This window comes from Theobroma umbraticum, unplaced genomic scaffold, assembly GCF_002168275.2.
Source record: "Theobroma umbraticum cultivar Fairchild unplaced genomic scaffold, ASM216827v3 scaffold_4.1, whole genome shotgun sequence".
In the NCBI taxonomy this organism is placed as follows: Eukaryota; Viridiplantae; Streptophyta; class Magnoliopsida; order Malvales; family Malvaceae; genus Theobroma; species Theobroma umbraticum.
The window spans coordinates 3,042,950-3,070,811 of NW_018397258.1; the positions used below are offsets into that span (position 1 = coordinate 3,042,950).

Genomic DNA, 27,862 nt, shown 5'->3' on the forward strand with positions numbered 1-27,862 from the left:
GACTTCAGAACAAATATGGTTATTTTTTTAATTATTCGATAATACCTATTACAATTAACAATGCACTCAGTATCCTGGTAAGCAATACGTTTAATAATAATTAATTAATTCGATTTAAAATAAAGTAATGAGACATGTTAAAAAGCATTACATGAAAATATTTTTGAAAATGAAAAAGTTAGTTATCTTTAATAAAGGTTTATAGAAACTTGTTAATAGGATTGACCTCGCTCAATTTGCTTTTGCGGAATGGTGTAAATCCAAAGCATTTGTTTCCTGTATGTAACTTTTCTGGAGTGTTTGGCTACGATACGGGGGAAAGATTTGAGCCAGGGAAAGGCCAACCAAGAAATTGTGTACAAAGCATGGACAAAATCGGAAAAGCGAACTCATAAGCGAACAAAAGGGGAACAATTATTGTATCAGGAAAAGGAAATAATTCAGGTGCGCGGCTTGGGAGATGGACAATAAAAGAAAACTTTGATTGTGGGTTATATGCATAGTACCCAAATATTTACGAAGCTAAATTGAAAAGCTATATACCAAACTTAAACGCTTGTAGGTTCAATATTGGGTTAATTACTTTAATTAATACCTAGTTTTACAAGAGCTATTGGTCATTTGCAGTATCTGGCAAGTGAATGAAGCTGGACTTACTTAAGAACATTCACGTTTTCTAATAACCTTTAAAATCTTCAAATATGTATGTGCAAAGTGAGATTAGATCTAGAGTCACCTTCATGTTGTAAGAGTTATCCGCAAGCCAGACAGCCTGCCATCAAAAACTTGCAATAAAGTTCAGGTCCACTCCTTTTAATGTTGGGTCCGAGGAGAGACTAATAATGTTTCTTTTATTTTATTTTTCTCAAAATTAGTAGTTTGATCAGTGGGGAGCCGAATTGTAATTTGAAATCTTCAATTTGAAGAGGTGGTAGTGATCAGCGTGGGATTCAGTTAAGAAGGAAATTACTGAGTTTTTACCCTTTTCTGCACAATGGTTTTCTTTGCCTGGATTTATTCTGCTTGGGCACATGCATGAGGATGGATGATGTAGGGCCAGGAAGGAGAGGTGAAGATAAGATTAAACCCGTGAGTAATCTGATGCTTCTTTTTGCTTGAATCCGGCGAATATGATTTGTGTTAACCAATGCTGCGGCCTGGTTTCAATCCATCCAATAATGATTCGAGTTAAAGCTGCACTTTTCGAGCTTGGAATAAAAAAGGGAACAAAATTCGCACAAAATAAATGCAGGGAAAGAAAAAAGTTGATAACATAAGCCTTACGTTTGAACTGACATCACCACACCCGCCGCATGGAATTACATAGCACACCCAGCTGGAAATCTCTTTCCTCTAGAAATTCCCTGCCTGCCCCATCCTCATCACTCATCAGCAATTCCCCACATTCTTTCAACCATCAGGGAAAGAGACCAAGAGAGTACTAGATATTCATAATCAGCCCTGTATTATTCATTTATTCTACAAATCCTACCACCAAAAGCAACAAAACAAATCGTCTTAATTATCTGCACACAAAAAATTAAATATAAAACCCCTCCAAATAAACAACTCCTAGCCTCTCCCCTGCTTTACAACACGCCACAACAATCACACTCAACCTTCTATATAAACCTCTGTTTTCTTTTCTTTCTGCTTCATACCTAAAACGCAGAAAGATTAAAAAACAAAAGAAGGCAAGAAAGAGCAGCTTTTTTTTCACTGCAATGGCAACAGCGCAAACACCCCATATAGCCATTCTGCCGAGTCCTGGGATGGGTCACCTCATTCCACTCGTCGAGTTCGCCAAACGACTCGTCCACCAACACAACTTCACTGTCACCTTTGTTATCCCCACCAATGGTTCTCCTTCTAAGGCTCAAAAATCAACTCTTGATTCTCTTCCGAGCTCGATAGACTCTGTTTTTCTTCCTCCTGTTGACTTGAGTGACCTACCTGAAGGTTCAAAAATCGAAACGGTGATTTCTTCGACGGTGGCTCGCTCCCTTTCTTTCATTCGGGATGCTTTAAAGTCACTGGTTGCAAAGACAAAACTTGTTGGTTTGGTGGTTGATCTTTTCGGTACGGACGCATTTGACGTTGCTAGAGAATTCAACGTCTCGCCGTACATATTCTTCCCATCCACGGCTATGGCCTTGTCTCTGTTTCTTTACCTGCCAAAGCTTGATCAAATGGTTTCATGTGAGTACAGGGACCTGCCTGAGCTGGTGAGAATTCCAGGGTGCATCCCAATTCACGGGAGTGAATTGCTGGACCCAACTCAAGACAGGAAAAACGACTCTTACAAGTGGCTTCTTCATCATACAAAGAGGTACAGATTGGCTGAAGGAATTATGGTGAACAGTTTCGTGGACTTGGAAGGAGGAGCAATAAGGGCTTTGCAAGATAAAGAACCCGGTAAGCCACCGATTTACCCGGTTGGTCCACTAGTTAACGTTGATTCCAGTAGCAAAGCTGATGGGTCGGGTTGTCTTAAGTGGCTAGATGATCAGCCACATGGGTCGGTTTTGTACGTGTCATTTGGGAGCGGTGGGACCCTGTCTTATAACCAGATAAATGAGTTAGCTCTGGGATTGGAAATGAGTGAGCAACGGTTTTTGTGGGTTGTGAGAAGCCCAAATGATCAGGTGGCTAACGCCACGTTTTTCAGTGTACAGAGCCAGAAGGACCCTTTCGATTTTCTGCCAAAGGGGTTTTTGGACAGGACCAAAGGCCGAGGTCTGGTGGTGCCGTCGTGGGCGCCACAGGCTCAGGTGCTGAGCCACGGTTCTACAGGAGGGTTTTTGACCCATTGCGGATGGAATTCAGCCCTCGAAAGTGTTGTTAATGGGGTGCCTTTAATCGCGTGGCCACTTTACGCCGAGCAGAAAATGAATGCCGTAATGCTGGCTGAGGATATTAAAGTTGCATTGAGAGCAAAACCCAACGAAAACGGGTTAATTTGCAGGGACGAGATTGCAAAAGCCGTTAAGGGTCTAATGGAAGGCGAAGAAGGGAAAGGTGTCCGAAATAGAATGAAAGACCTGAAGGAAGCAGCCGCAAAGGTTCTGAGTGAAAATGGGTCTTCCAGCAAGGCACTCTCTGAAGTGGCTCAAAAGTGGAGGAACCAGATAGGCATCTAGAAATTCGAAGCGCACCCATTTTCGATCTTTTTTCACTTTCTACCGTTGCGTTATGGTATTAGTATTTAGCTTTATGTTCTGCATCTCTTTTCCATTTTCCTGTACATGGTCTAGGCCATTTGGTTTGTAAGTTGTAACAACAGCTAGCAATATGTGTTTGAATGTTAGAAGTTGTTGATATACAGTAATCAGTTCTCTTGGGCGTTTCTAGTTAAGTTCTTCCTTTCCCTTCCTTTTTACTTGCTTATTTTATGAAGTAGGTGAGATTGGTGCGGACACAGTATAGTATTGCATTGAAGTGCAGAAGAGCATTCAATCATTCTAAAGGGGTGGACCCAACGACCAAAGAAAACTTGTTACATCACATTTTAGTGATGCCCACACTTAGCATTGATTGATAGTAGGTGGCTGGTATTGACATGAAGATGAATCCAGTCCATTGATATATATGGCAACTGTGGAAAGCCAGAAGAAAAAGGAAAAGTTTGTGCCAAAGAATTAGCAAAGCAACAAGGTAGGTGATCCCGTTAAAGCTTCCTGCCTCAAAATATCTCAAATACAGATCAATTTTTGTCTGCCTCATACAATTATGCAGTTCATTTACAGACTACATTTCCCTTCTGGAAGCATGATCAGCTAGCTTTTGCGACAGTCAAATTTCGGAGCTCGTGAACCCCTTCTCATCTTACACAATTTGGAACCAGAAAAACACAAAAGGGGCAAAAGAGAAAATTGATTGAGCATTTGACTGGAGAGATTTGAACTTTGAAACTTTTAACGTGACGCACGTTTGTGGCAGTGGGCACTGAAAAGGACTTGTAGGTAATATTGCTATACTGATTTTTCTAGATGAAAATATGATTTGTGACAGTAATACCTCACATTTTGATATTTGACAATCTACTTAGTACGATGTGCTCAATTCTCAAAGTGGGTTTTTTCTTCAATGGAGCCAATCCAATACCAGAGAAATGTTACACACAGGGGACCTACCTATTACGGATACAAAGCCACTCTTCCAATGTTTCTCTCTGCCATAAACCACTTTAACAAAGTGTTGGACTTAGTTACAACATCAATTCAATAATTTAATTAGAGCCAAAGAAGGTTGAAAAGATTAGAGATAAGGCTAATCAGTTTCTAATAATTACTTGCAGATGTAAGATAAGGGGTTTAATAAGGAGCAAAGTCAAGTTTTATTTAGTTTCAAAAGAAACACGAAACCTCTCTTAATGCAATAATGACGGGTAGGGAAACCTTGGAAACTTGGAATGTGCTCGCCCAGGGATGCTTACCTAAGCTTGGCGTCACTGACCTCTTTAAAAGCTACGTGTCATCGCTGGGCCCGGCGATGAAGCATGGAGGCCATCACTAGTACATCAGGATCGGCACATAATGTTGTTGTGGCTGTTTGGGATAATGTTTTTGGGTCAAAACAAGTGTGAGAGGGAAAGACAAAGCTTCCATCGCCGGACATTATCTGGTCTGTATTTATTTATTTTTATATTTAAGAAATGAAGAATTTGAATTGTTTTTTTTTAAAAAAATCATATATCAATTAATAAATTAAATTATAAAAATTTTATACAAATAAATTACAAAACTAATTTTTAATTTTATTAATGAATCGAAACCATTTGTGAGATTCTCAAGTTCAACACTAGAGCTATATTTTGGGGAAGGAATTATTAATTAAGAAGCCAAATTGTTAATTGTTTAATTCCAAGAATCGTGATTGGTGCTGCTGGAGAGACAGGATAACCTACATTGTTATTAACGGCATCCAAGTCTCTCACGTTGTGTGTAATGGATTCAGACCTTTAGAGTTTCAGTTTCACAAAGGACAAAAAAAGGGTTAGGGGCTAAGGATCAAGCCTCGTCATCCTTGCATCTGGTTCTAGCACAAATGTAGTATTTAACAAGTTGATCATTCTTCTCCTCATGCATGTGGTTGTGATTAGTTGATGCGTCTTTATTAAGTTGTCTTTGTTGGAATGCATGACGGACGACGGAATCGATGAATCAGTCATAGGCTGCAACAGGGTGTATGTAGAATAGGCGGCATGACTTCTTCCTATTCATCGGCGGAGAAAGGAGGAAAAGGAACAAACACGAATCAAACGTTTATAATGATTTGCAATTATTGTTGTTTGTATTAGAAACACTATTTGTTTGATCGATGTTGAAACGTACATGTTGGGGAAATTTGAAATGGTCACAAGGCTATAACTATAGCTATAGCTATCAGAAGCTAGGCATTGATTTCAGAGAACATATCCCATTCTAAATATAACAGTCCATGATCCAAAAGTTTTTGTCAAAAGCCGAATTGTTTTCCGTCCGGCCGGCGACAGTCCTCAAAGCGATTGACCTTATACAATTCTCGTGCCCCTTAGCATCATTGGGTTGTTCTCAAAATTTTTTCTTTCTCTTTTTCATTTTGTAAAGTTGTAATACATTAGTTATTAGATTGTGACTAATCACCAGCACCGTTGTACTAACTCCAACTATGGATACATAACCTAAACGATTTCCTTAACAAAATCCATTATATGAGGAAAAGGAAGAGGCCATAAAGACTTTGGCAACATTATATTGAATCTTGGTAATCGGCTCTTTTTTTCTTCTTCTGAAATTAACACAATCACTGTAATTATTTTTATTATTTTTTTGTTTAATCCACAATGGTGAGGTTAGGTTAACAGCATATTTCTATAGTTTTGACACTAGTGCTCTACAAGTATATTATTATATGTAAATAAATAATGATAGTAGCAATAATAGATTAATAGATTCCTTTCCTTCACATTTTAAATATAAATCCTCCAGGCCGAGGAATGCTATTCTCTCCCACCTTTCTAACTCCCACTCAAGAACTCATAAAAGTGAAAGGTCAACAAACTGGGAAGGAAAAGTTACTGCAATTATTGTTTATACAGCCGTCAAAAGGAGAATGATTCGGGAGGTAAAAGGATCTTGTCATCATTTCCATCTAGAAGATATATATGTGTCACCATTTAATTTTTAAGTCCCTTTTAGAACATTTTTGTTAGGTACTCTATCCAATACTTTGGAGTATTATTTGTCAACACTCCACAAGGTGAAAAGTTGTCTATAATTGTATCATCTTATTATCTTATTATGCAATTCAATCCAAATATTTTACTTGTTCTACTTATTAGTTATCAATGATATGTCCTAGTTTTTCAATTTTTATGGCTTTCTAAATTTCCACCCAAATGTGAATGGAATAACTAGATTTCATATTGACATTTTTCTTCTGCCACACCGTTCTCATGGGCACAAATCAGGCTTTGGGTTTTTTGAGGAGTCGCCTAAATTTGGGGTAAGGCCCATGTTTTGGGGAAGAAAAAATTCAGGAGCCCACTTCGTGAAAAAGAGCAAAGGACCTAATCTGTGGGAGCGTAAGCCTAATTCCGGCCCGTTTGAAGTGTCTAAAATGTTGTGCCATTGCTTTCCGTGCACTATAAACTTTTCGAGGTGACTCGCTGTCTGCAGACATCTGCACTTAGTAGATATGCAATAATCGGAGTTGAAATATCGAGTCAGGCTTGATCAGATAACACGTAGGAATGTTTGTAAGGCCTCTTTTGTTTTATATTAAATTATATAAAATTTAATATATAACATTATAATATATAAATTATAACATTAATTTATATATATAATAAAATAATATTATATATATTTAATTTATACATAATCATTGTTATAACTTATAACAAGCTTTATTTATATGATCGTACTCTTTTATAAAAAGTGTTTATATGATTACATTTAATAATTTTAGTAGTCATCATTTTAATTTTTATAACATATTATTTATAATTAATTATTATTTATTTAAATTTTGATATAAAACATTATAACATTATAGTTTTATTTTGTAAATATTAATTTTATTATCTTTGACTGCTTATTATATTGAATTTTGAATGTTAATTTAATGATTTATGTAAAAAGATATAAGTATATAAGTAAAGAAATAAATGTATGTTTTTTTTTTATGTTTAGATTATGTGTATATTTTGTAATTATGAATGAAGTTTATAAGTTTTAATATTATAATTTATAAAAAATAATAAAATTTTGATTTATTGATCTAAAATAGAATAGATTAAATTAATTTTATATTTAATTAATTTGATTTTTTATATTAAATTAATTTTTAAAAAATATTTAATTTATTTAATTTTCAGATAAGACAAGGGCATGAGAGTGACGATTCCACATAAATAGCATCATGTATTAATTACTAGGTGACATTTTCTGTACTGAACCCTGACCAAATCTTCAGAGAAAAGATCAAAGATTTTTGAAAGCGACTACTGATTCCGAGCCAACAGGGATTGTTATATAAGGAACAACATGCAGTCCACTCAATTTTAACTTATATTTCACATAAATTGAATATAAATCTGAGTGTCCTTGGAGAGTGGGTAAGGGAGTTATGGACCAATTAATTCAATTTAAGGACTTTGATTCTAAACTTCTAAGCAAAGGGACAGCTAGCCATGGCCAATTGGCCATTACATAAGCTATAGTGTCAATGCGAAAGATAAAAATACAACCACCAATGACCTCTGCCTGTGTTTTGGTTATCGTATAAAACTTAAAAAGTTAGCATTTCTATTTCATAGCTTGCAAATGAGACATCCATGATTTGATGTCTGCCCAGCTCATTTTTCTGCATGGAAAATAATTCCTTCAATCACGTGGCAGATTCTTATGCGCCAGCTCCTATCTCTTTATCCTCAGAGGAAATTGCTAAATATTTATCAACAAAATTATCCAGAATTTCACATAAAACAAGAGTAATTAGTTTCTACTCTGTTGCAAATCGGAAGAGCTAAAATGTTCCAAGAGTGTTTCTAACAGGGCTAGAAAATTGGGTTTCAGGTGTTTGTATAGTCCGAAGGGACAAATAAAGTGGGGCTACAGTATCACAAATTAATAAGGGCTCTGAACTTAAATGCGCAAGAAGATCAGGGGATTCGTACTGTGATTGTTGGGTAGTAGTAGTAGTAGTAGTCGCTTTGTAATTTGTCCACACAAGTCCCTATTCCATGTGTTTTCCTATCATCATGTTTTTCTTAAATTAGGAATGAAATTGATCTTTGTGAACGATATTGACAGTATCACAAATTGAGATCACAGACTATTCATATAGAAATAAGATATGTTTCTCAAATTATGAATGAGAATGGTCCTAATGGACGGTCTTAAAGTCTATATCACAAGTTGATATCATAGGCCCTCCATATAGGATAGATTTTAAAAGATGTGGACCTCAAAGTAGTCCATTCTTTCATAATAGCATCCTTATTATCAACTAACTATTTGGTTTGATCTAAGATTCACCCTAAATTTTATAGGATTTCTAAAAAATAATAACTTCAGCAATAATATTCTATTATTGCTAATGTAAATTACAAAGAATGGTGCGTCAAATTCATAAATATTATGACAAGAAAGTTCATACATCCATGTAATTCACATTATAATTCATTCATTAATTCATTTTGTTTAGTGTTATTGGTATGTTTTTAAAATTATTTATTTAATATTTAATTCAACATAAAATTTTCAAAAATAGTTCTTAATTTAATGATCAAGATTTTTTAAAAAAGGTATCCTTTTCATGAGTTGAAAGCTTATAGATCATAAATGTTTAGCTTATTTTGTGTATAATAGTTGTTGATTTAATTAGAAAAGAATCCAAAACTCAATAATAAGTGCTTAAGACCATGAACTATTTAAAAAATGTCGATTTTAAAAAATTTAGCCTATGAATCACCCATCAAGTCATAGGAATTATATATTAAAATTAATTCAAATCTCCTTTCATATATGATCTTAAATCATTTTTCACCTTTACCTTGAACCACAGAATGAGCTCATGTAAGGTTCCAAGCTCCGACCATGTCGGTCTGCTTATACATGGATTTGGTATCGTGCTGTACCTAAGAGAATGATATTATTTGGTAATTTACATATAATATAAAATAATGTTAAGTTCACCATAATTTACAAATGTAAATTAGTGAGTGACAACTGGCAATTATAATATCAAGTCGAAGATGGTATGTTCTCTCTTAAGTATAGATTAATGATGTTTATATTGTACATAGATCATTAAAGTTAGTTTAGTTAGCATGTTGTTATTTTGTAGTGTTTGTATATAAATAGTGTGAAAAGTAATTGTAAAAGTAACTTTCTTGCGAAGTGAAATTCCTAGAGCATTCTCAATTCTTATTCTACCTTTTTCATGGTATTAAAACCATTTATTTTTCTTAAGATTCTTAAGATTTCTTTTTCTTCATAGTTCATATTCCTTCCAAATGCCCACTACAATTTTTACAAATTTCTCAAGCCTCATGATAGATTCAATATCTTCCACCTTTGACCTTCAATTGTCCACTTCACCCATTGAAGATCCATTGTCACCATTTTATCTCCACCATTCGGACCACCATGGCTCCGTCATCATCACTCCTAAGTTGACATCAAATAACTACTCATCGTGGAATAGATCTTTCTTGTTAGCACTCTCCATTCTACTGCTTCTTTATCTGGTCACCATTATTTTTTAACAATTGTTGATGACTTTAGTAGATTCACATGGAATTTTTTAATGCATGCTAAATCAAATGTGAAACCATCATTCTAGCATTTTACAACCTTATTTACACTCTGTTTAGTAAATTAATTTAACAGATCAGATCTGATAATGGACTTGAGTTCCAACTTAATGGATTTTATTCTACTAAGGGTATTGTGCGTCATTTATCTTGTGTAGATACACTGCAACAAAATGGGGTAGTTGAGAGAAAACATCAACACCTTTTGATTGTTGCTAGAGCACTCCTTTTTCAGTCATCCTTACTACTAAAATTCTAGGAAGACTCATTCCTTGCAGCAGCTCATATCATCAATAGAATACCATCTTCCATTATCAGAAATAAATCTCCATATGAGTTGCTTTACAGCAAATCACTAGTTTATTCACATTTGAGGGTTTTTGGTTATTTATGCTTTGTTTGCACCCTTAAAACAGATAGAACTAAGTTTGAATCCAAATCTAAAATTGCATCTTCATAGGTTACCTTAAAGGAATCAAAGGTATATGATTTGGAAATCCATCAAACATTCATATCCAAAGATGCTATATTTCATGAGTCCATTTTTCTTTTTCAAAAAGGTAAATTATCATTTGAATCTATACATTCTTCTTTTAATGATTCTTGTATTTTACATTGTGATAACTTGTCCTTTGTTGATTTTTCTTATAATCTTAATAATATTACTTCTATTCAAAATTCTTCCACCAATTTTTCTTCTAATATTTTAGCACCTATTTCATCCAATTCAACAACTAATATTGAATTTGAAACCAACCATGACACTATCTCTATTGATCCTATTCCAAAATGTGACTTTAAAATTCCTTTTGTTAAGTAAAATCCCACTCTTAGGAAAAGTTTTAGAGTCATTAAACCACCCAAATACCTTGAAGCTTATGATTGTCAATTACCTTCCCATGCTAACAGTGTCACAACCCATCCTATTTCGCAATTCTTATCATCACAGCAACTCTCACATTCCCATAAAGCTTTTACCACCTTACTAACTAAAATTCTAGAACCAAATCATTATCATCAAGCCATTCAGTAAGATCGATGGATCAATGCAATGCAAATTGAATTAGATGCTTTGGAAGCCAATGCAACATGGACAATTGTACCTTTACCTCATGGTTCACGTAAAATTAGATGTAAATGGGTTTATAAAGTTAAACTCAATGCTGATGGTACAATAAAAAGATATAAAGCTAGGCTCGTGGCATAGGGTTATAATCAAAATGAAGGTCTAGACTATAAAGAGACATTTAGTCCTATTGCTAAACAATCAATAGTTCATGTGCTTTTAGCCTTAGCTGCCATCAAAGGTTGGACTCTTACCTAATTAGATATTGATAATGCATTTCTTAATGGGGATCTTGATGAGGATATTTATATGACTTCGCCACAAGGATATCAGCTTGGAGTTTCTTTCTAATGTTAAGTTAGTTTGCAAGCTACACAAGTCTTGTATGGGCTTAAGCAATCCTCTTGGTAGTGGAATGCAAAATTCACAAGTGTTTTATTGGAGTTTGGCTTTTGTCAGTCTTTAGCTAATTATTCCATATTCATTAAAAAAACAATTGATGATGAGATACTAGTCCTCCTAGTGTATGTTGATGATATCATTATTGCCAGCTCCTCCTCCAATGCTACTGAGCAAATTATAGAGTTTCTAAAGTTCAAATTCAGGCTCAAAGATCTTGGCAAATTAAAGTATTTCCTTGGTTTGGAAGTTGCCCAATCTGAAAGGGGCATATCTATTTGTCAACATAAATATGCTCTTGATTTGTTAACAGAATATGGAGTTCTTGGCTACAAGCCTATCGCTACACCTATTGATTACAATCATAGGTTAAATAACGCTATAGACACTAATCACTTGGTTGATGCAACTAATTACAGGCAGCTTATTAGTAAGCTTCTATATTTGACTTTTTCTCGACCTAACATTTCTTGTGTGGTTCATATATTATCCCAATATATGGATAGACCCACTCAAAGTCATTTACATGCTATTTTTTGAGTTCTCAAGTATATCAAAGCTGCTCTTGGCAAAGGCATCTTATTTTCTTCTCGATCTTTTTACAATTACAAGCATATAGTGACATTGATCGAGAAGGATGTCTTGATACTAAGAGGTCTATCACAGGTTTTTGTATCTTCCTTGGTGGTTCTTTGATAAGTTGGAAATCCAAGAAACAAATGGTTGTTGCTCGAAGCTTTATTAAGGCAAAGTACCGTGCAATGGCAGACACTACTTGTGAAGTAATTTGGTTATTGTGTTTACTAAAGGATTTGGGCATTAATCATATGCATTCTTTACATTGTGATAATTAGTCTGCGCTACATCTTCGTAAGAACCAATTTTTCATGAGCAAACCCAACACGTAGAAATAGATTATCATTTCATAAGAAAGAAAGTTTTATCAGGTGTCATCTCTCCTATATACAGGAGCGAAGCTAACCAATTTTTGTTGAGGAGGCCAAAGACGAAAAAAAATAAAAAACTCAAAATTTTAAAAATTAATTTGTTGAATTTAACCAACGATCAAAATATTCATAATAAATAATAATTTTTTATAACATCTAAATAAAAAAATTATGAAAAAAAATTATAATAGTTATTTAAGAAAATTGTGCTCGTTGATGTTTCCTAGATTCAAATTCATCATTTAATATTCTTATTTATTTATATTTAAACTTAAAAAATAAAACATAAAACTATAAAGAATAAAATATAAATAATTAAATACGAAATACAAGATTTCACATAATAGTTAAATAATATAAATAGAAAGAATAAGGTAAAAGAAAATTTTACCTGTTCTTAATTTTACACAATGATGGTGAGTAATTGCTATTTTTCCTTTTCTAAACTCACGAGCTCATAAATCTCTTTTGAAAAATAAAGTGTGTTTTTATAATGAGTTACTAAAAAATAAAAATAAAAAGATAAAAAAAAGAGGTGTAGAGAAATTTAAATTAAGATAAAAGTAAGTTTGTGAGGTTATTTTATATTTTTATTTATATTAATTTATTTTAAGTGAGTCATTAATAATATATAATAAATAAAAAGTTTTAAAAATTTTGAAAAGACTATTAATAAAATATATATAAAAAGTAAATATTTTTAAGCCCCTCATTGTTGGCTTACACTCCGCCCCTGCCTACATATTTTCATACCAAGTTGCAGTTGGTAGAATTATTTACCAAGGCTCTCCAACCTGGTCCTTTTTCTTCAATTTCTAGCAAGATGAGTATGCATAACATACACACTAATCTTGAGGGGGAGTCTTAAGTATATATTAATCATGTTTATATTGTATATAGATTATTAAAGTTAGTTTGTCTGTATACAGATAAATAGTGTGAAAGGTAATTACAAAAGTGACTGTCTCGAGAAATGAAATTCCCGAGGTATTCCCAATTCTTCTTCCACCTTCTTCACTCTCCAGCCTCGCTAGACCGGTGCCCTAATCCCAACTAGCCTTCTGTTTTTCCGGATCTTATTTTATTTGAAATAATTTGCAAATTTTACACCGCAGTCAAGCGCCTGCCAGGAGTTGGATTTTGCTCTGCGGCTTGTCCCTTTTAGGGATATTGATATTGGCTAGTAAATCTAATTAACGTCCGTTCCCTGTTCTTTTATATAGAGATTTGCTGAAGAAGAAGACAGAGATCAATTGCTGAAATTAATCTTCACTCAGATGGAGAAGGAAACTAAGGTCTGTGTGACAGGTGCAGCAGGCTACCTAGGTTCTTCCCTCGTCAAAAAGCTGCTAGAAAAGGGGTACATCGTCCATGCAACAACAAGGAATTTGGGTTAGTTTTTTTGTCCCTGCTCTCTGCTGTCAAGTCTTTGATATGGTTGAATTCTGTCTTATTTTAAGTTTTTTGTATGATATGTATGTTGTAGGAGATCCGAATAAGATCGGGCTTCTTAAAAGCCTTCCAAATGCAGAAACCAGATTAAGGTTGTATGAAGCTGACATATATAATCCCAGTCAGTTTGAACATGCAATTGAAGGCTGTCGATTCGTTGTTCATATGGCCACTCCCTTACAACATGAACCCCAGAATTCTCAGGTTCCAAAACCATTATACTATTCATGCTTATCTTCATACTTGTCCTTGTTGTGTCCCCTTTTTCTTTCAGAAGGGTATTTACAAGTGAAAAAGGAAAGATATGGTTGTTTTCATACCTTTTCGACCGTTTTTAAAACGGAGAGAACAAAGCAAAGGACGATATAGTTTTCTTTGTAATGTTCAATGCTAATTGCTAGATATAGTAATCAAGTCAGCAGTAAGTGTTAAAAGGCCTGGGCGTTTTTGGAAGTTGAACTTGTATTTTTTACTATTTTTTTAAGCCTTTAGTACTTGGGCCGAAGGGAAAATTATTTTATTATTATTGAAATCTATTATAATATATACCAATCATCACCTCATTTTCCTATTACGAATTCAAGGTCTATGAAATGAAGTCTTATTCAGAGTGTGATAAAGACTTATTGATAAAATTTTTAAATCTATAATCTCTATTTGACGAGTTACGTAAGGAAAGTATTTTAATTTTTTTTATTATGTAAATCTAAGCTCGATTATTAATAAATAAACTATTCGAGACTTAAATTCAAGAGTAGGTATTTAGAACTATCATATCACTGAAATAATCCCACGTTACATGCATGAATTACTATATTTTTCGATAAGTAATTAAAGAGAGGAATATTTCTTTGGAAATTAGCATTATTGATGATAATTTGGGTCCTCCATATCTCCTAACAAAATGAAAGACATACTCTAGTTAATAACAAGAAGTGTTTCTCAAATTAGAAAACAGGGATCGTGCCACCATAGTAGACTAGCATTCCTCAAAATTCGACTTTTGCTTACAATTTGGCACAATTAGAAATTAGTCAAATTTCTTTTACTTAATATTATGTGCATGATGCAGTTCAAAGATACATCTGAGGCTGCAGTTGCTGGAGTGAAGAGCATTGTGGAGTCTTGCATCAGATCAGGATCAGTGACGCGACTCATTTACACAGCTTCGAATGTAGCAGCGTCAGCTTTAAGAGAAGATGGGGAAGGCTTTAAAGATCAGTTAGATGAATCCTGTTGGACTCCCAAAGATGTTGCTCTTCCTTACACCACTGAGTACTTAATGGTAGACGTCGCTTTCAAAATTCATCTCTATCATGACGAGATAAATAGGATGCCTGCAAATATCCCATGGTTTGAAATTTTGGGAATTGGTGTTAACATTGCAGGGTTATGTTAGCTCAAAAACCGCTTCCGAGAAAGAGTTGCTGAGGTATGATAGTGAGATAGAAATTGTGAGCCTCGCTTGTGGGCTTGTGGGAGGGGACACCCTTCACTCTAGCATGCCGGAAAGCACGGGAGTGCTCATTTCACAAGCCACGAAGAACAAAAGGAGGTATAACATTCTAAGGTTTTTGGAGGAATTGTTGGGAAAAGTCCCAATTTTACACATTGAGGATGTTTGTGATGCTCATATTTACTGCATGGAGACGCCCTCTATCAGAGGCAGACTTCTCTGTGCCAGCGCATATTTGAGTTCTGCAGATATTGCGAGTCACTGTCAAAAAATTTATCCAGATATCGAAATACCTGATGAGTAAGTAATTGCTCGTAAAATTCTTTACTGTTTACGTTAAAAGCAGGCTAATCAAGAAATCTGAAACAGTTCGGTGTACAGATTTCGTGCTTTCTCCGCTATGGCTATAACAATCTCGTTCCTGCTTGGTTTCAGGTTTGTGGAGAACTTGGGGAGAGAAATCCATTGGGGCTCTACCAAGCTGAAAGAAATTGGATTTGAGTACAAATGTGATGTCAAAACGATACTAGAAGACAGTATCAACTGTGGGCTGAAGCTGGGTGAATTTTCAATATTCTGAACCGGACCCTTTGTTAATTGCTATCCTTTGATTAGAAGTACATACTGTGAAGACTCCAATTTTCGTTTTCAATGAATAAAGGGGATGTCACTATTATCAGACACTTTAACCAACTCCTTTCCTAATCGTTTGTAGAACTTGGAATTTTGTCAATGCATCTTGCAGGAAAAGAGTGAAAGTGGTCAGACGATGGTCTATGGATTAAATAAATGAGCACTTAAATGACAAAAGTAGATGAAGATTAAGTAAAAATTAATAGCAAAATCACTCTCCTCAAATCTCAATGCAGCAGGACTACCGTGCTGTTACGTTACCCTGCCCTTCCTTTTTTGGCTCCACGTGGGCTTGCGCAAACTTTATTCCTATTGGAGTCAGTTACTACTAAAATATGATCAATTCAGTCCGCATCGGAGAAATCCGTTGGACTAAACGTGGATAAGAAACATTACAAAACGGAGGTGACTGACGAAGTACAACCCACTAAAGAACCATTGCAATTAAAAAAAAGAAAGGGAACATATTCCAATTTCCTCATCAGATCCTCAGTGAATGGAGAAGGAAACCAAGGTCTGTGTGACAGGAGCAGCAAGCTTCCTTGGTTCTTGGCTTGTCAAAAAGCTCCTAGAACAGGGATACACTGTCAATGCGACATTAAGGAATCTGGGTTTGTTGTCTCTCTACCCCTCCATCTGTCAAGTCTTTTACAATGGTTCGTCTGGTCTTGTTTAAATTGTTGTATGATACGTTGCAGGAGATCCGAATAAGGTTGGGCTTCTTAGCAGCCTCCCGAATGCAGGGACCAAATTAAGGTTGTATGAAGCTGACGTGTATAATCCCGGTTCGTTCAAACAAGCAATTGAAGGTTGTGAATACGTGGTCCATATGGCCACGCCCTTGCTCCATCAACCCCTCAGTTCTCAGGTTTGAATTTGCATCAATAGTGGTTTCCTTGCTTCATTTTCATTCCCAAAAACTCTAGGATCTGACAGTGCAGTTGCATATATACATGGATCAAAAAAATTCCATCCAACCAGTTTTACATCAGGACATGAAAATCAGTAGTACTAATTAACACTATCCCAAGTTCTTAACCAACAAAAATGAAAGATGCATTATCAATTAAATTTCATTTTTGATCTGTAAATCAATATTATACAGTTCAAAAACACATCCGAGGCTGCAGTTGCTGGAGTGAAGAGTATTATGGAGTTGTGTATTAGATCTGGAACTGTGAAGCGACTCATTTACACAGCTTCTGTGACGGCTGCATCACCTATAAAGGAAAATGGAAAGGGCTTCAAAGATCGGATGCACGAGTCCTGTTGGACACCACAAGAAATAACACTTCCCTACAGTAACGAGTTGTTGGCGGTAAACGACTTGAACTTTCTTCCTTGCTGATGCAAATTGGACCATCACATGATTAAAACCTTGGAATTTGTATTCAATGCAGGAATATACACGCTCAAAAACACTTTCCGAGAAAGAATTGTTAAGGCATAATGGAGAGCTAGAGGTTGTGAGCCTCGTTTGTGGCTTAGTGGGAGGTAAAACACTTCTCTCTAGCATGCCTGAAAGCATGGCAGTGCTCATTTCACAACCAGCAAAGAACAAAAGGAGGTATCGCACTCTAAGGTTTTTGGAGGAATTGTTGGGAAGAGTCCCAATTTTGCACATTGAAGATGTTTGCAATGCTCACATTTTCTGCCTGGAGAAGCCCTCTATCAAAGGCAGATTTCTCTGTGCCAGCGCGTACTTGAGCTCTGCAGATATTGCGAGCCACGGTCGAAAACTTTATCCACATATCGAGATACCTGAAGAGTAAGTTTTTTTACATGATCCTCTAGTCCTTTAATTAAAAAGACAGGCTTATCAGATACCAAAAATCATTCCATTGATGAAGTTCCCAATCAAAAAGAGGTCTTCTAGCTCAATTTTCCAGTACCATTTTCTCTTCAATCCACGAACCAATCTCTTCAGCTAGACGCGATTTGTTAATAGCTAGAGCAAAAGCGCAAGGAAATTTCATATTAAGAATAAGTCCATCAATCCAAACTCTTCAACAAGCCATCTTGATCTTTGCCACGAGGAAAACAATCCCAATTGACAAAGATAAATTGTCATTTTGAGCCCACACAAAAAGTACCTTCTTTGAATCTTTTCAACCTCGTTTTAGCTAACAGCTGCAGGTAAATGAAATAAAGACACGTAATATACTGTTAGGTTAGAAAGAGTGGATTTGATCAAGATGAGCCTTCTAGCCAATGATAAGTACTAACTTTTCCAGCCATAGCCTTAGGGTTCGCACCAAGAGGTAGGCCAACGTATTTGATTGTTTGCAGGAGATCAAATTGCCCATGACTCAGTCACTTGATAATCAGTCCTAGTCCAACTCCCACCAAACAACGTTTAGAGAACTTTATCTTCAAGCCCGAAACAAGTCGAAAGCAACGGAAAATGATGGTGTCATCAGCATATATACAAAACGTAATTTTTCGACAAAGATTGTGAGTTCAAGGCACTAAAGATCCAAGTCTCAATGCCCAAGTCTTGATTGCTTATGTGGGCTTACATAACTGGGCCCATCAGAATAACCAGTATCAGAAATCACCCCTGTTTTCGTGTGATTGCTTCTCTTTAATGCTGGAATTTTTTCCAACCGAAACACCTCTAGAATTCCTGCTTGACAACCCATCCGTCGTTACATCTGTCTAGTTTTCTAATTCATCCTTTTGAATTTGGAGACTAGCTTTGGGGGTATTGCCATCGTTAATATCAACTTGCTTTTTGTTTGCCACTTCAGCTAGTGTCAGATCCATTGTTGTCTCCCGACGAATTGACTGTAGAATCTGAATGATCGTCGGAAACCGTAGGCGAAGCTTGTTGCCGGTTGTTAAACCTAAGACCCAAAACACAGGTTCACAGATTTTGTGATTTATTATAAGTTAGTCATGCTTTGGTTTCAGGTTTGTGGAGAACTTAGGGAGGGAGATCTTTTGGGGCTCTGCGAAGCTAGAAGAAGTTGGATTTGATTACAGATGTGATGTCAAAATGATACTAGAAGACAGCATCAACTGTGGGCTGAGGCTAGGTGAATGTGGTTTACATTTTCCAGCAACCCGTTAGGAGCTATCCTCTCGGATTTTCGTTTGTAATGACTTTATCTAATGCCAGATACTCTGCTCTCGACGAATGAACCTATGTATTTGCCACAGTGAAGAGATTGCAGCAGAAAAGCTTTTTTTTTTGTTTAACAAGACCAATTACATAATTTTGTTTCTTTTGCATCAGATAAAGATCAACTCGTTCTTTTTGCTATTGATTTGATTGCACAACCAGACCATTTATTGGTAAGGCTACCTGACACATTTATTAACAAACATCACTATCACATGTAAATTGAAGATTAGAAAATTTTACATGGATGGAAGATTTCGACTCTTTTTTTTCTGTTACTTCCTTTCAAGAAACGCTCTCAAGCCTACTGGATTAGAAAGAGCAAATGAATAATGAAAAGCCAATGAAGGGAAAACAAATTATTTCTAAGAATTGAACTGCCTAATCAACTGATGATTTTCCTGGCCAGCTCCATCAGAGACTGATACATTGCTGTTGGTCACAGCTATATGAACACTCCTCAATCTCTTTTTCTGGCTGAGCTTACTCTACTAAACCGGTGCACTACATTTCTATTTTCTCCTCTCTCTTTTTGTTCCTTCTGCTCCTAATAGGGTGGAAGTTTGAAGACTCATTAAGAGAAGAATTCAGCGTTATCGAATGGGAAACTCGGATCGAATTCCAACTTATCCAGTGATGAGATATCCAGGTCTCCAATTGGGGAATTCGTAACTGAAGTCGGTGCAGAGATAATTTCTGTAAGATCAGATTCAGAAGTCTGCATGTTTTGGGCAAAACCAAAGCTGCCCATGTGGCACGGTGACACTGAAAAATAGTTGGATTCAGATGTCGCTGGAGACATAAATGTCGGAGAAAGGTTTCCCATGATTTCATTTTCCATTAGGGAATTTGCGAACATGCTGTTTTCCACTTCTTCTGATTCAACAGGGAAAGGAAATGAAGGAAAAATGTCCTCCCTAGGGTCCAATTCCTCTGTTTTAACCTTAAGCCCTGCTCCAAGACTCATAAACATCTCTTGCGATTGTTTCTGTTTCTCTTCAAGTTGCTGCCTTTTACGAGAATGATTGCCTTGCTCTTTGGACATTTCTCTTGTTACTGGTGCAGACGTGACAGCAAAGTGAGAAACTTGGTTACAAGTATGTCTTCCTCTATATTTCACCTCAAAGATTGTATGGTCCTCATCTGATCTTTGAACTTGTTTAGTGGCTAAACAACCTTGTGAGTGACGATGGGTGCATCTATAATATCCCCTGAAATTGAGCATGCAAATTAAATGTTAGAAGCCATATCAACACAATTGGAAAATTATTCGTCTACTAGACTAAATTCCAAGAAAATAAAAGCAGGGCGGTATGTCTTTATCGATACTTTGCAGACATGTTTCAGTATCAAAACCTCAACTGGACTGGAGAATAATTGAACTTGGAAACTGTTTTGTGGTCCTTATGACAACTCCAATCAAAATTGACCACGATCCTTATATTATTTTTACTATTATCTTTGCACTTTTTGCTACCACAGTTTCAGAAACATGTCAAAAGATTTGAAATAATCCTCGTTCCATAAGGTTAATGGGGGGGAGTTTTTGACTGTTGCCACTCGTTTAATTGGTAGTTTCATATAGTTTAAAGGATATTGTGCAGCACTACCTTAACATTGATTAAGACCTCCATTTCCATGCCTAGAAACAGTCAAACTGGCTGACCTTTCAAAATCATCTCACATACATTTTGAGCAACTTCTTCCCTCCTTCATTTCTGCTTTCATAACTTGTGTAATTAAGTAATCAGTGAAATGTACAACAACAAAATGTTATGTTAAGAATTTATATCTAGAGACCAGATGATATAACATTTCGTTTGTCACCTTTAAAACTTAGTACACATCATAAAGGATGTGTCTTTTTTGTTTATGTGGCATCAAAGTAGTTACTTAAGTAGTATTCAATGCTTGGAACAATAACAAACGACAATAGGCAGAGCCTCAAGGTGAAATTGTCAGAAGCCCGGGATGGGGGGAAAAATCTAACTGGTTAGGACAAGGACCATTCCGGCTGCCAATAAGTTTTAAGAGATGATTATACGACCCCACATACATGTGGTGTCATGACTAAAAGGTGTACGTTGGATAAGCTTGCCGATGAGATTCTTGTCATGTTGAGCAAACCTCTTTGAAAAAAGAGAAAAAGAGAACTATTCTATATAGCAAGGTTTAATTGCGTGGTATATACGAAATTCTATACTGTATTAGTAAGAACGTTTCTCACCTTGGAAAATTGGATCCAAGAATATCTTTCTGCCCATATTTTCGCCAGCAATATCCATCATCGAGAGGCCCCTCTAATGACGTCCCAGAGCAAACCCTTAACTCCTCGGTCCATCCGGACGATGTTTTTCTGTAACAGTTAATACATGATACATAAAAACCCATACTACAAAGTAATCTAAAGTTGAACTTAAATCGAAGTATACTTCTACTATTTAGAGAAAGCTGTGAGAAAGAATAAGAAAATGGTATTTTTACCTCTTTTTGGACACATCCTTTTTATCAGAGCCCCCGCTTCCTAGGCTGCTGTTGGCAATGGAAGCAGGAGATTCCAACGTGCTACCCGTGGGCTTAGTTTCAACCACAAAACCACCCCAATTCAGCATTGAAAGAGCTTTCTCATAGGAACAGAGTATTTTCTCAAGTAAGACCTGGCGTGTTTCGGGAGATGAAGAAGGATGGAGATGCTGCCTAAGCAGATTGGTCAGCTGTTTCCCTTGTGTTAGCTCATTCAAAAGAGTCTTTTGCTCCCAATCCATCGTTCTTTCCATTCAAAATGAAAAATGTTCCCAAATACCTGTGGTGAACTATACGCTCTCAGCGGTGATAAGCTTTGCTTGGTTGTGGGGTTAATTTATAAACTTTAAGAACATGGACCAGTACTAGATCATGTCAGGATAAAGCTATAGCTTGATAAGAATCAAAAGTGTACAAAAGTGCAGAGCCAAAAGCAAACAACATAGAAGAAGTTAAGATCCAGATGGCACTCAGAAATCAAAACCCAAATACAAGGGAGAATAAGCAGAAACAGCAAATCTAGAATGTGGGAAATGATGGTGGGTAATTTGACAGAGAAAGACAGCGAGGTATAAATTAAGTAGAAAAGGTATCGATGGCAAAGCTATGCATGCAAAGGGGAAGAAAAGAGGCTTTGGTACAAAGCCGACCCGGAAGGGAGGAGGATATTGGAAAGAAATGAGGTGGAAAAGGGAGGCAACTATGACTGGGAAGAGAAAGTTGGTACAGTCACAAAATGGAGTGGTACGTGTTAATATAATAAAAGAGCGAGAGAAGGGTGAGTTGCTGACCAATTCAAACCCACCCAGCAAGAAGAAAATTGACGATCGTGAAGAGGAGAGAAGTTCTAGAGAGGAAGAGTGGAAAGTCAGAGATGAGCATTGAACGAATAAAGAGAGTGATAGAGCGGATAGAACAAAGGAAAAAGGGAAGAATCTTCAATTCTTCTTCCGCGTTGTTGCCTTTGCTCCTCCCATATTTCAGTATTACTAAAATGGGCTGGGACAGTGACGTAACTCGGAGGCGTCAGTCCAACCCTTTGCTTACGATGGATGTTGATTGATCACCCATGTGAGGCACAAAAACATGTAAACTGTGCATTTCAGATTTCGTTAACTTACCCCCCACCCCCACCACCCCCCTCTCCCTCCTTGACAACTTACAACGATGAAAGCCTAACGCTCATTCACAATAAGCTTTACCTCTCTCTCTCTCTCTCTGCATAAAACAAGAAAAGGGTTCTCTCAAATACTCGGGTTATAGTTAGGCATGAGTCCAATTTTCTCATGCTATGTTTCAAACATGAACTTGAGAGACTGGATTTGTACTTTTGGATTGCTATATAAATTGCAAAATAAATTACTACATTATGTAAAAATTAACTAAGATTTAATATATTTATGTATTTAAAATAGTATAAAAAGATGAATTTCGAATTCACAAATTTTATAAATATTTCAAATTCATCACTAAATAAATTATTTTTTTTTTAAGAAAAGCATTCATAGTAATTTCATTCATAACAATTAGAGTATACAAGTCCTTTTACAACCATAGAGCAGGTAACACAACCCAAAAAAATAAATATTGGTTGGTATCTCTTTTGTGGCTTTTGGCGTACCTTCGATTTTTCCTCACAGAGATCTAACAAATTCATAAATTTAAAAATAATTATGAAAATTATGTTCATATGTACTTTATCACATAATTTATATTTATATTTAAAATTCAAAATTACATTCAAATTATTAAATGTAACCTTAATGATTATTAAAACTTAAACAAATGAATTTGCTTCATCTTGTTTCTCTAAAATTTATATATGTTTTTTTTTTTTTAATTCTCTCTCAGAGTGCTTGAGCAAACACGTCGTTGTTGCACTATGTAATATATGCCACTTTATTATTGCAACAATTAGATAATGTTAATAATTAACTTGATGGCACTGATCTATCTATCCTTGACACAAATAGGAAAAAGTTGTCCCGGTAATAGATGTAAATGACGTTGAAGTCTTGAATCCAAATCCACGGCATAAAGATATGGCTGGGACTTTAAGATTCTAGTATTATTATGTATTCAAACCTATTTTCAATTAAAATATAGCGAATAGATATTTATCTATTGTACATACCAACAAGTAAATTATAAGTTATGTTGTGTTTATGTCACGATGAGCTTATCAGACAAAGTAAACGAAGAAAACAGAGGAATGGCACTCAGACAAAATCAAAAGATATAAGAACATTTTCAAATTTTGTTGAAAGGTAAAAGGAGAGGTAGGCCTTAACTAGAGACTATGAAAGAGATCTGGGCATGGAATTTGTTCACATATATCACAGGATATTCATTCTTTTTGCATTCAAGTGTTAGGTGATAGAAATTTAACACCACCCTTGAATCTTGCAACATAAACTAAGCAAGCTGGGACTGGGTCTCGTGCGAATTTGATCAACAGGTTAATTGAACCTGATGGCCTTTGTTGGGATGGTGGCATTAATTAACAAGCCAATTTGACCCCTTTAATTACATATTAGGCAAGAATCCCGCGTTTAACAGAGAAGATGATAAGGCAAGATCAAGATGCTTTGCTGTGACCACATGAAAACTTTCTTTTTTGGGAGGGTAAACTTGTGTTTATCACACAGTTTGGTTTGGAAGAGAAACAATTAGAATGAAGCTGGAGAGAAGTGCATTACTTTAAGGGACAAAAGGGGTCTAAAAGCTAAAATACTCGAACATGGAGTCCCCCGATACAAAGTCCATGCACGTGTTTCCTTGATTTTTGGCTTTTTCTGAATTTTTTTGTTCGCCTTGCAAGTTGGGTTCTCATATATTTAAGATAGCAACTTGAGAGTTTTAGCGCGGGGGAGAATATATCAATTAAATTCTGAAATTCGCGTTCACACCTGCTTTGAAAAGTGTCCGCACATGGTTTGCTTCTATATGCAACAACACTACTCCGTCCAATTGAATGATTTACATTATGAACCTAAAAGCCTGTCATCTAATTATTCAGATTAAAAAAGGGATTATTATAATTAAATTTTGATCTAATATTTTAAAAGAAAATTCAAATTATTTTAAAATTTTTTAAACAAATTTTTATTTTTTTATTATATTCGATTACACTTTTATATTTTTATTTTAAATTAAATAAAATTTTATAATTAATAATTAAATAACTATCATTAATTAGAATCTTATTTGTTATTATATGTTGTTCATGTGTTATAATGATTGGTGATGACACTTATTCACTAGTACACACAATTTTAAAACTCAATTAGCGGAAAAAAAATATTAGTATGGAAATGAGTTAGGTCTACAAAATGCATTGTTGGCATTAATTACTCTTTTACATTATTCAAAAATTTCATACATGCCAAATAAAAATATTCATGATCATAAAAATTGAAATGTCACACCCAAGTATAAAAGAAACAAGGTACAAAAAATAAATAAATAAAAATCTAAAAGGATGGGCTTACCCATTATTTGTGTGGGACATGCAATGTTTATTACAACGTACGATGATTGGATGGACTGGTTGTTATCTCTCATTATACAGCACTAGTACCATTACAACACACATTAGATTATTGTAAGCTTTTTATTTATCAAATTACCCGTAACGTATGCACAGCAATCAAAGGAAATTAAGAAAGAGAATATAATTTTCCTTTCTGTTTTTCTTCTCTCGTTGAAAGTTCCTTCTCTCCTTCAATTTCTTACTAGTATTGTAGAGAATATTGTGTAAAAAGATTCAAGCATATAGTTTGTCGTTATAGGGAGAAAAAGTATTTCCTTTTAATGATATGTGTAAAAATAAAATGTGGATCAACAATCATAATTGGCCATGAATTTAAACCCTGAATCCACCTTTTTGACAAAACCATCTAATAGAACCTGCTTTGTTTTTTCCTTCCACAACAATTATTGGCAACACATTGGAAAAACTGGGAAAGGGCAAAAGTCTCTAATTTTGGGCACAACATGCATGTACCCATCAACTTCCAAGAAATTTCATGGTTGTTGGGTGGGAAACTTTGAAGCCATTACTTGAGTGAAAAAGAACCAATAAATATGTAGGGTCCAAGTATTTTGTTTTGTTTTGCTTCTGTGTGTGTGTGTGTGTGTGTTTTTTTTTTCCCCTTCTTTTGGACTAGGTCAAGTATAATCTCTATGATGTTGGGTAGGAATCGGGCAATGTCCGACGTGGAACTTTGCCAACCTACTCGGTTTCTCTGATAAAGATTTTCTGAGGGGAACTTGATTATATTTGATCTTCACCTAGATTTTCTTCATCAATCATATACTAGTACAAAACCTTATTTTTCTTCTTCGTTTTTCTTGTGGGTACAAAGTTGAAAACTTCTTTCAAATAAGGGAAGATTCTATAGATGATCTTATATTCTAGAAAAACTTTGAAAAGAAAAATGATTTGTAGACCCTTAGAATCGGGTAAAATTAGCACTTGATTTGGTGGTTAATTCCTGATCAAAATTTATGAAATAAAGCATATCATAACTATATTCTTCATTCTCTTATATTCCACTACCATTAAAACCCCCCAACGAAACAAAATCTGCCTGAGATTATGTATTGATGGTTATTGCTCTATATCTCAATTCCTATGAACTTCCTTCAACCGTTGTCTTGTCTCCTTGACCAGGAAATTGCTTGGTTATAGAAACAAGCTAGCCTGAGCCTTTTTTTGGAAAAGAACGACAAACCCTTCATCTTTCTTCAGTGCTGTATAATCTCTATCATGGGGGTCCATAAAAAGAGAGTCGACACCCTTTTTTAACGGTTTGAAAAGAAAGAAAAAGTGATAAAGAGTAAAGCGGCTATTTGATTCTACAATCTGTTCCCATTTATCTATAAAAGAAATGGGTGTGAAACAATAGCATTCCAAGGAAACACAAATTCTAAAAGGGGAATCACAGAGTGTGTATGTTGGCCTATGGTGTAGCCACTTTTTTGTTGAGTACCTGGGCAAGAAAGGGTAGAGAAAAGGAATTCACATGAAGTTTTCATGAATTCTAATGAAGAAAAAGGGGTGCGAGGCGAACCCTTGTTTATATTTGCTTTCATCTTTGGGATATATTTTTATATAGAAAGAATAAAACTATTTGGATGTGAGCTGATTTAATTCTAAATTAAAGTCAAACTCTCTCTTTTTTAGATGGTATTTAAACAAAAACTTTTTTTTTTCTTTGGCCAATAAACTATCACTAATATTTAATTAGAATTTTACAGACTTTGATGTGACTTGAAATATTTAAGAAATTCAAATCTAATTAAGCTTCGTTTTCTAGCTTATAATTTAAAGTACTAAATTAAATTCAAACGCAATCCGAATAGTTCAAACAAAGCATTTCCAGTTAAAGCCAGGGCAGGCATATCTTTTCCTAGCGATTTGTTGGGACTTCGGACGAGAGCTGACACCTTCCCCGCTTCGCTCATCTACTCACAATATTATTATTGTAGGATTTTTTTTCCCCTATATATAATATATTTCAAGTTGTTTAAATCCTAGATTTCAAATTCTCTATTACCACATGTCTCCTCAAGGGATTTGCAAACATAGGAATTCTAAACCCAAAGCCAAATGCTGTATTTTGTTTTAACTTTTGATCAAGTCACAGACTAAACAGAAGTATTTTTATTGCTGGCCTAGAGGAAACCAACCAGTCTCCTCTAGTTTCTTAATTCCTATTAAGCTTCTAGACTTTCCATAAAGTGATATAAATATGCACACTAGCCAAACCCTAAAAAGGTAAGACAGCCTGCTTATTTTTAGTTTTTATGGACATAATAGAACAACCCTTGGATTATGGGAAGATTGATTTTGGAGCTTCATTCCCTCTGAAGAGTGGGTCGAGTAGACCAGACTCAGAATGTAGGCCACCATCAACAAATTAGTGACTGAAAGCCAGAGACTTGGACCACCCTTGCTAACCTCTAAGCTTAGGTACCTTAATAACTACCATTTTAACATTTATGAGCGGAAATGTAGTATTAATTGTTAATGGGGGCTACTGAGAGTGATAGTACTTAGGCTTTGGGGTTTTTATTGGGCAAAAGAATTCGTGAATCAGAGCCCATTTCACTTTTCTCTCGACTCCTTTTCAACTTCTTGAGTTGGGCTTTACAGCGTCCAAAAGGAAGGGTCAAGCTGTTAATATAAATGCCTGAGAGCCCACCACCGTACTGTTCAGCCCACTTGACTAGGAAAGCTTCATGTCCTATCGATATCATTGGATCATTCACCATACTTATTACACCGAGATACATGATGAGCATAGAAAAAAAATTTTAATATCGAATATTATATTGTATCATAATGTATAATTGAAAATTTTAAAATTAATTATAAATAATATTTATACATATAAAATAAAAAAAATTAAAAAAATGATATTTTTAACAAAATTGAAGATTAAAAAGCATAAAT

The 27,862-nt window shown here is 35.3% G+C and overlaps 4 protein-coding genes across 6 annotated transcripts; 3 read left to right on the forward strand and 1 right to left on the reverse strand.

Moving 5' to 3' along the window:
- Positions 1-1,467: 1,467 nt before the first annotated feature.
- LOC110414193 (hydroquinone glucosyltransferase) lies at positions 1,468-3,355 on the forward strand. The gene has a single exon (XM_021425267.2). It carries the CDS (start codon positions 1,725-1,727, stop codon positions 3,138-3,140), a length of 1,416 nt encoding a protein of 471 aa, XP_021280942.1. The 5' UTR covers positions 1,468-1,724; the 3' UTR covers positions 3,141-3,355.
- Positions 3,356-12,960: 9,605 nt separating this feature from the next.
- On the forward strand, positions 12,961-15,815 carry LOC110413820 (NADPH HC-toxin reductase 1-like). 2 transcript variants are annotated; one of them, XM_021424798.1, is made up of 6 exons: positions 12,961-13,201; positions 13,438-13,606; positions 13,701-13,870; positions 14,739-14,951; positions 15,055-15,422; positions 15,558-15,815. In XM_021424798.1, exons 2-6 carry the CDS (start codon positions 13,492-13,494, stop codon positions 15,700-15,702), a joined length of 1,011 nt encoding a protein of 336 aa, XP_021280473.1. In that variant the 5' UTR covers positions 12,961-13,201; positions 13,438-13,491; the 3' UTR covers positions 15,703-15,815. The 2 variants fall into 2 exon arrangements, with proteins under 2 accessions (XP_021280473.1, XP_021280472.1); XM_021424797.2 differs by having other exon boundaries at positions 12,962-13,606.
- A 357-nt stretch (positions 15,816-16,172) lies between these two features.
- Positions 16,173-18,920, forward strand: LOC110413732 (NADPH HC-toxin reductase 1-like). 2 transcript variants are annotated; one of them, XM_021424665.2, is made up of 5 exons: positions 16,173-16,366; positions 16,454-16,623; positions 16,861-17,073; positions 17,156-17,523; positions 18,669-18,920. In XM_021424665.2, the coding sequence occupies exons 1-5, from the start codon at positions 16,252-16,254 to the stop codon at positions 18,826-18,828; spliced, it is 1,026 nt and encodes a 341-aa protein (XP_021280340.1). In that variant the 5' UTR covers positions 16,173-16,251; the 3' UTR covers positions 18,829-18,920. The 2 variants fall into 2 exon arrangements, with proteins under 2 accessions (XP_021280340.1, XP_021280341.1); XM_021424666.2 differs by having other exon boundaries at positions 18,506-18,805.
- Positions 18,921-19,070: 150 nt separating this feature from the next.
- On the reverse strand, positions 19,071-22,263 carry LOC110413731 (putative WRKY transcription factor 46). The gene is made up of 3 exons (XM_021424664.2): positions 21,364-22,263; positions 21,107-21,235; positions 19,071-20,090 (listed from the first exon to the last, which is right to left on the reverse strand). The coding sequence occupies exons 1-3, from the start codon at positions 21,654-21,656 to the stop codon at positions 19,454-19,456; spliced, it is 1,059 nt and encodes a 352-aa protein (XP_021280339.1). The 5' UTR covers positions 21,657-22,263; the 3' UTR covers positions 19,071-19,453.
- Positions 22,264-27,862: the final 5,599 nt, after the last annotated feature.

Coding starts and splice junctions, on each gene's coding strand:
- LOC110413820 (XM_021424798.1), top strand. CDS start 13,492: ATGGAGAAGGAAACTAAGGTCTGTGTGACAGGTGCAGCAGGCTACCTA. Junction 13,871..14,738: donor ATGAACCCCAGAATTCTCAG/GTTCCAAAACCA, acceptor TGCATGATGCAG/TTCAAAGATACATCTGAGGC. Junction 14,952..15,054: donor ACACCACTGAGTACTTAATG/GTAGACGTCGCT, acceptor TTAACATTGCAG/GGTTATGTTAGCTCAAAAAC.
- LOC110413732 (XM_021424665.2), top strand. CDS start 16,252: ATGGAGAAGGAAACCAAGGTCTGTGTGACAGGAGCAGCAAGCTTCCTT. Junction 17,074..17,155: donor ACAGTAACGAGTTGTTGGCG/GTAAACGACTTG, acceptor TATTCAATGCAG/GAATATACACGCTCAAAAAC. Junction 17,524..18,668: donor CATATCGAGATACCTGAAGA/GTAAGTTTTTTT, acceptor CTTTGGTTTCAG/GTTTGTGGAGAACTTAGGGA.
- LOC110413731 (XM_021424664.2), bottom strand. CDS start 21,656: ATGGAAAGAACGATGGATTGGGAGCAAAAGACTCTTTTGAATGAGCTA. Junction 21,236..21,363: donor AAGGATGTGTCCAAAAAGAG/GTAAAAATACCA, acceptor TAACTGTTACAG/AAAAACATCGTCCGGATGGA. Junction 20,091..21,106: donor CTTGGATCCAATTTTCCAAG/GTGAGAAACGTT, acceptor GCTCAATTTCAG/GGGATATTATAGATGCACCC.
- LOC110414193 (XM_021425267.2), top strand. CDS start 1,725: ATGGCAACAGCGCAAACACCCCATATAGCCATTCTGCCGAGTCCTGGG.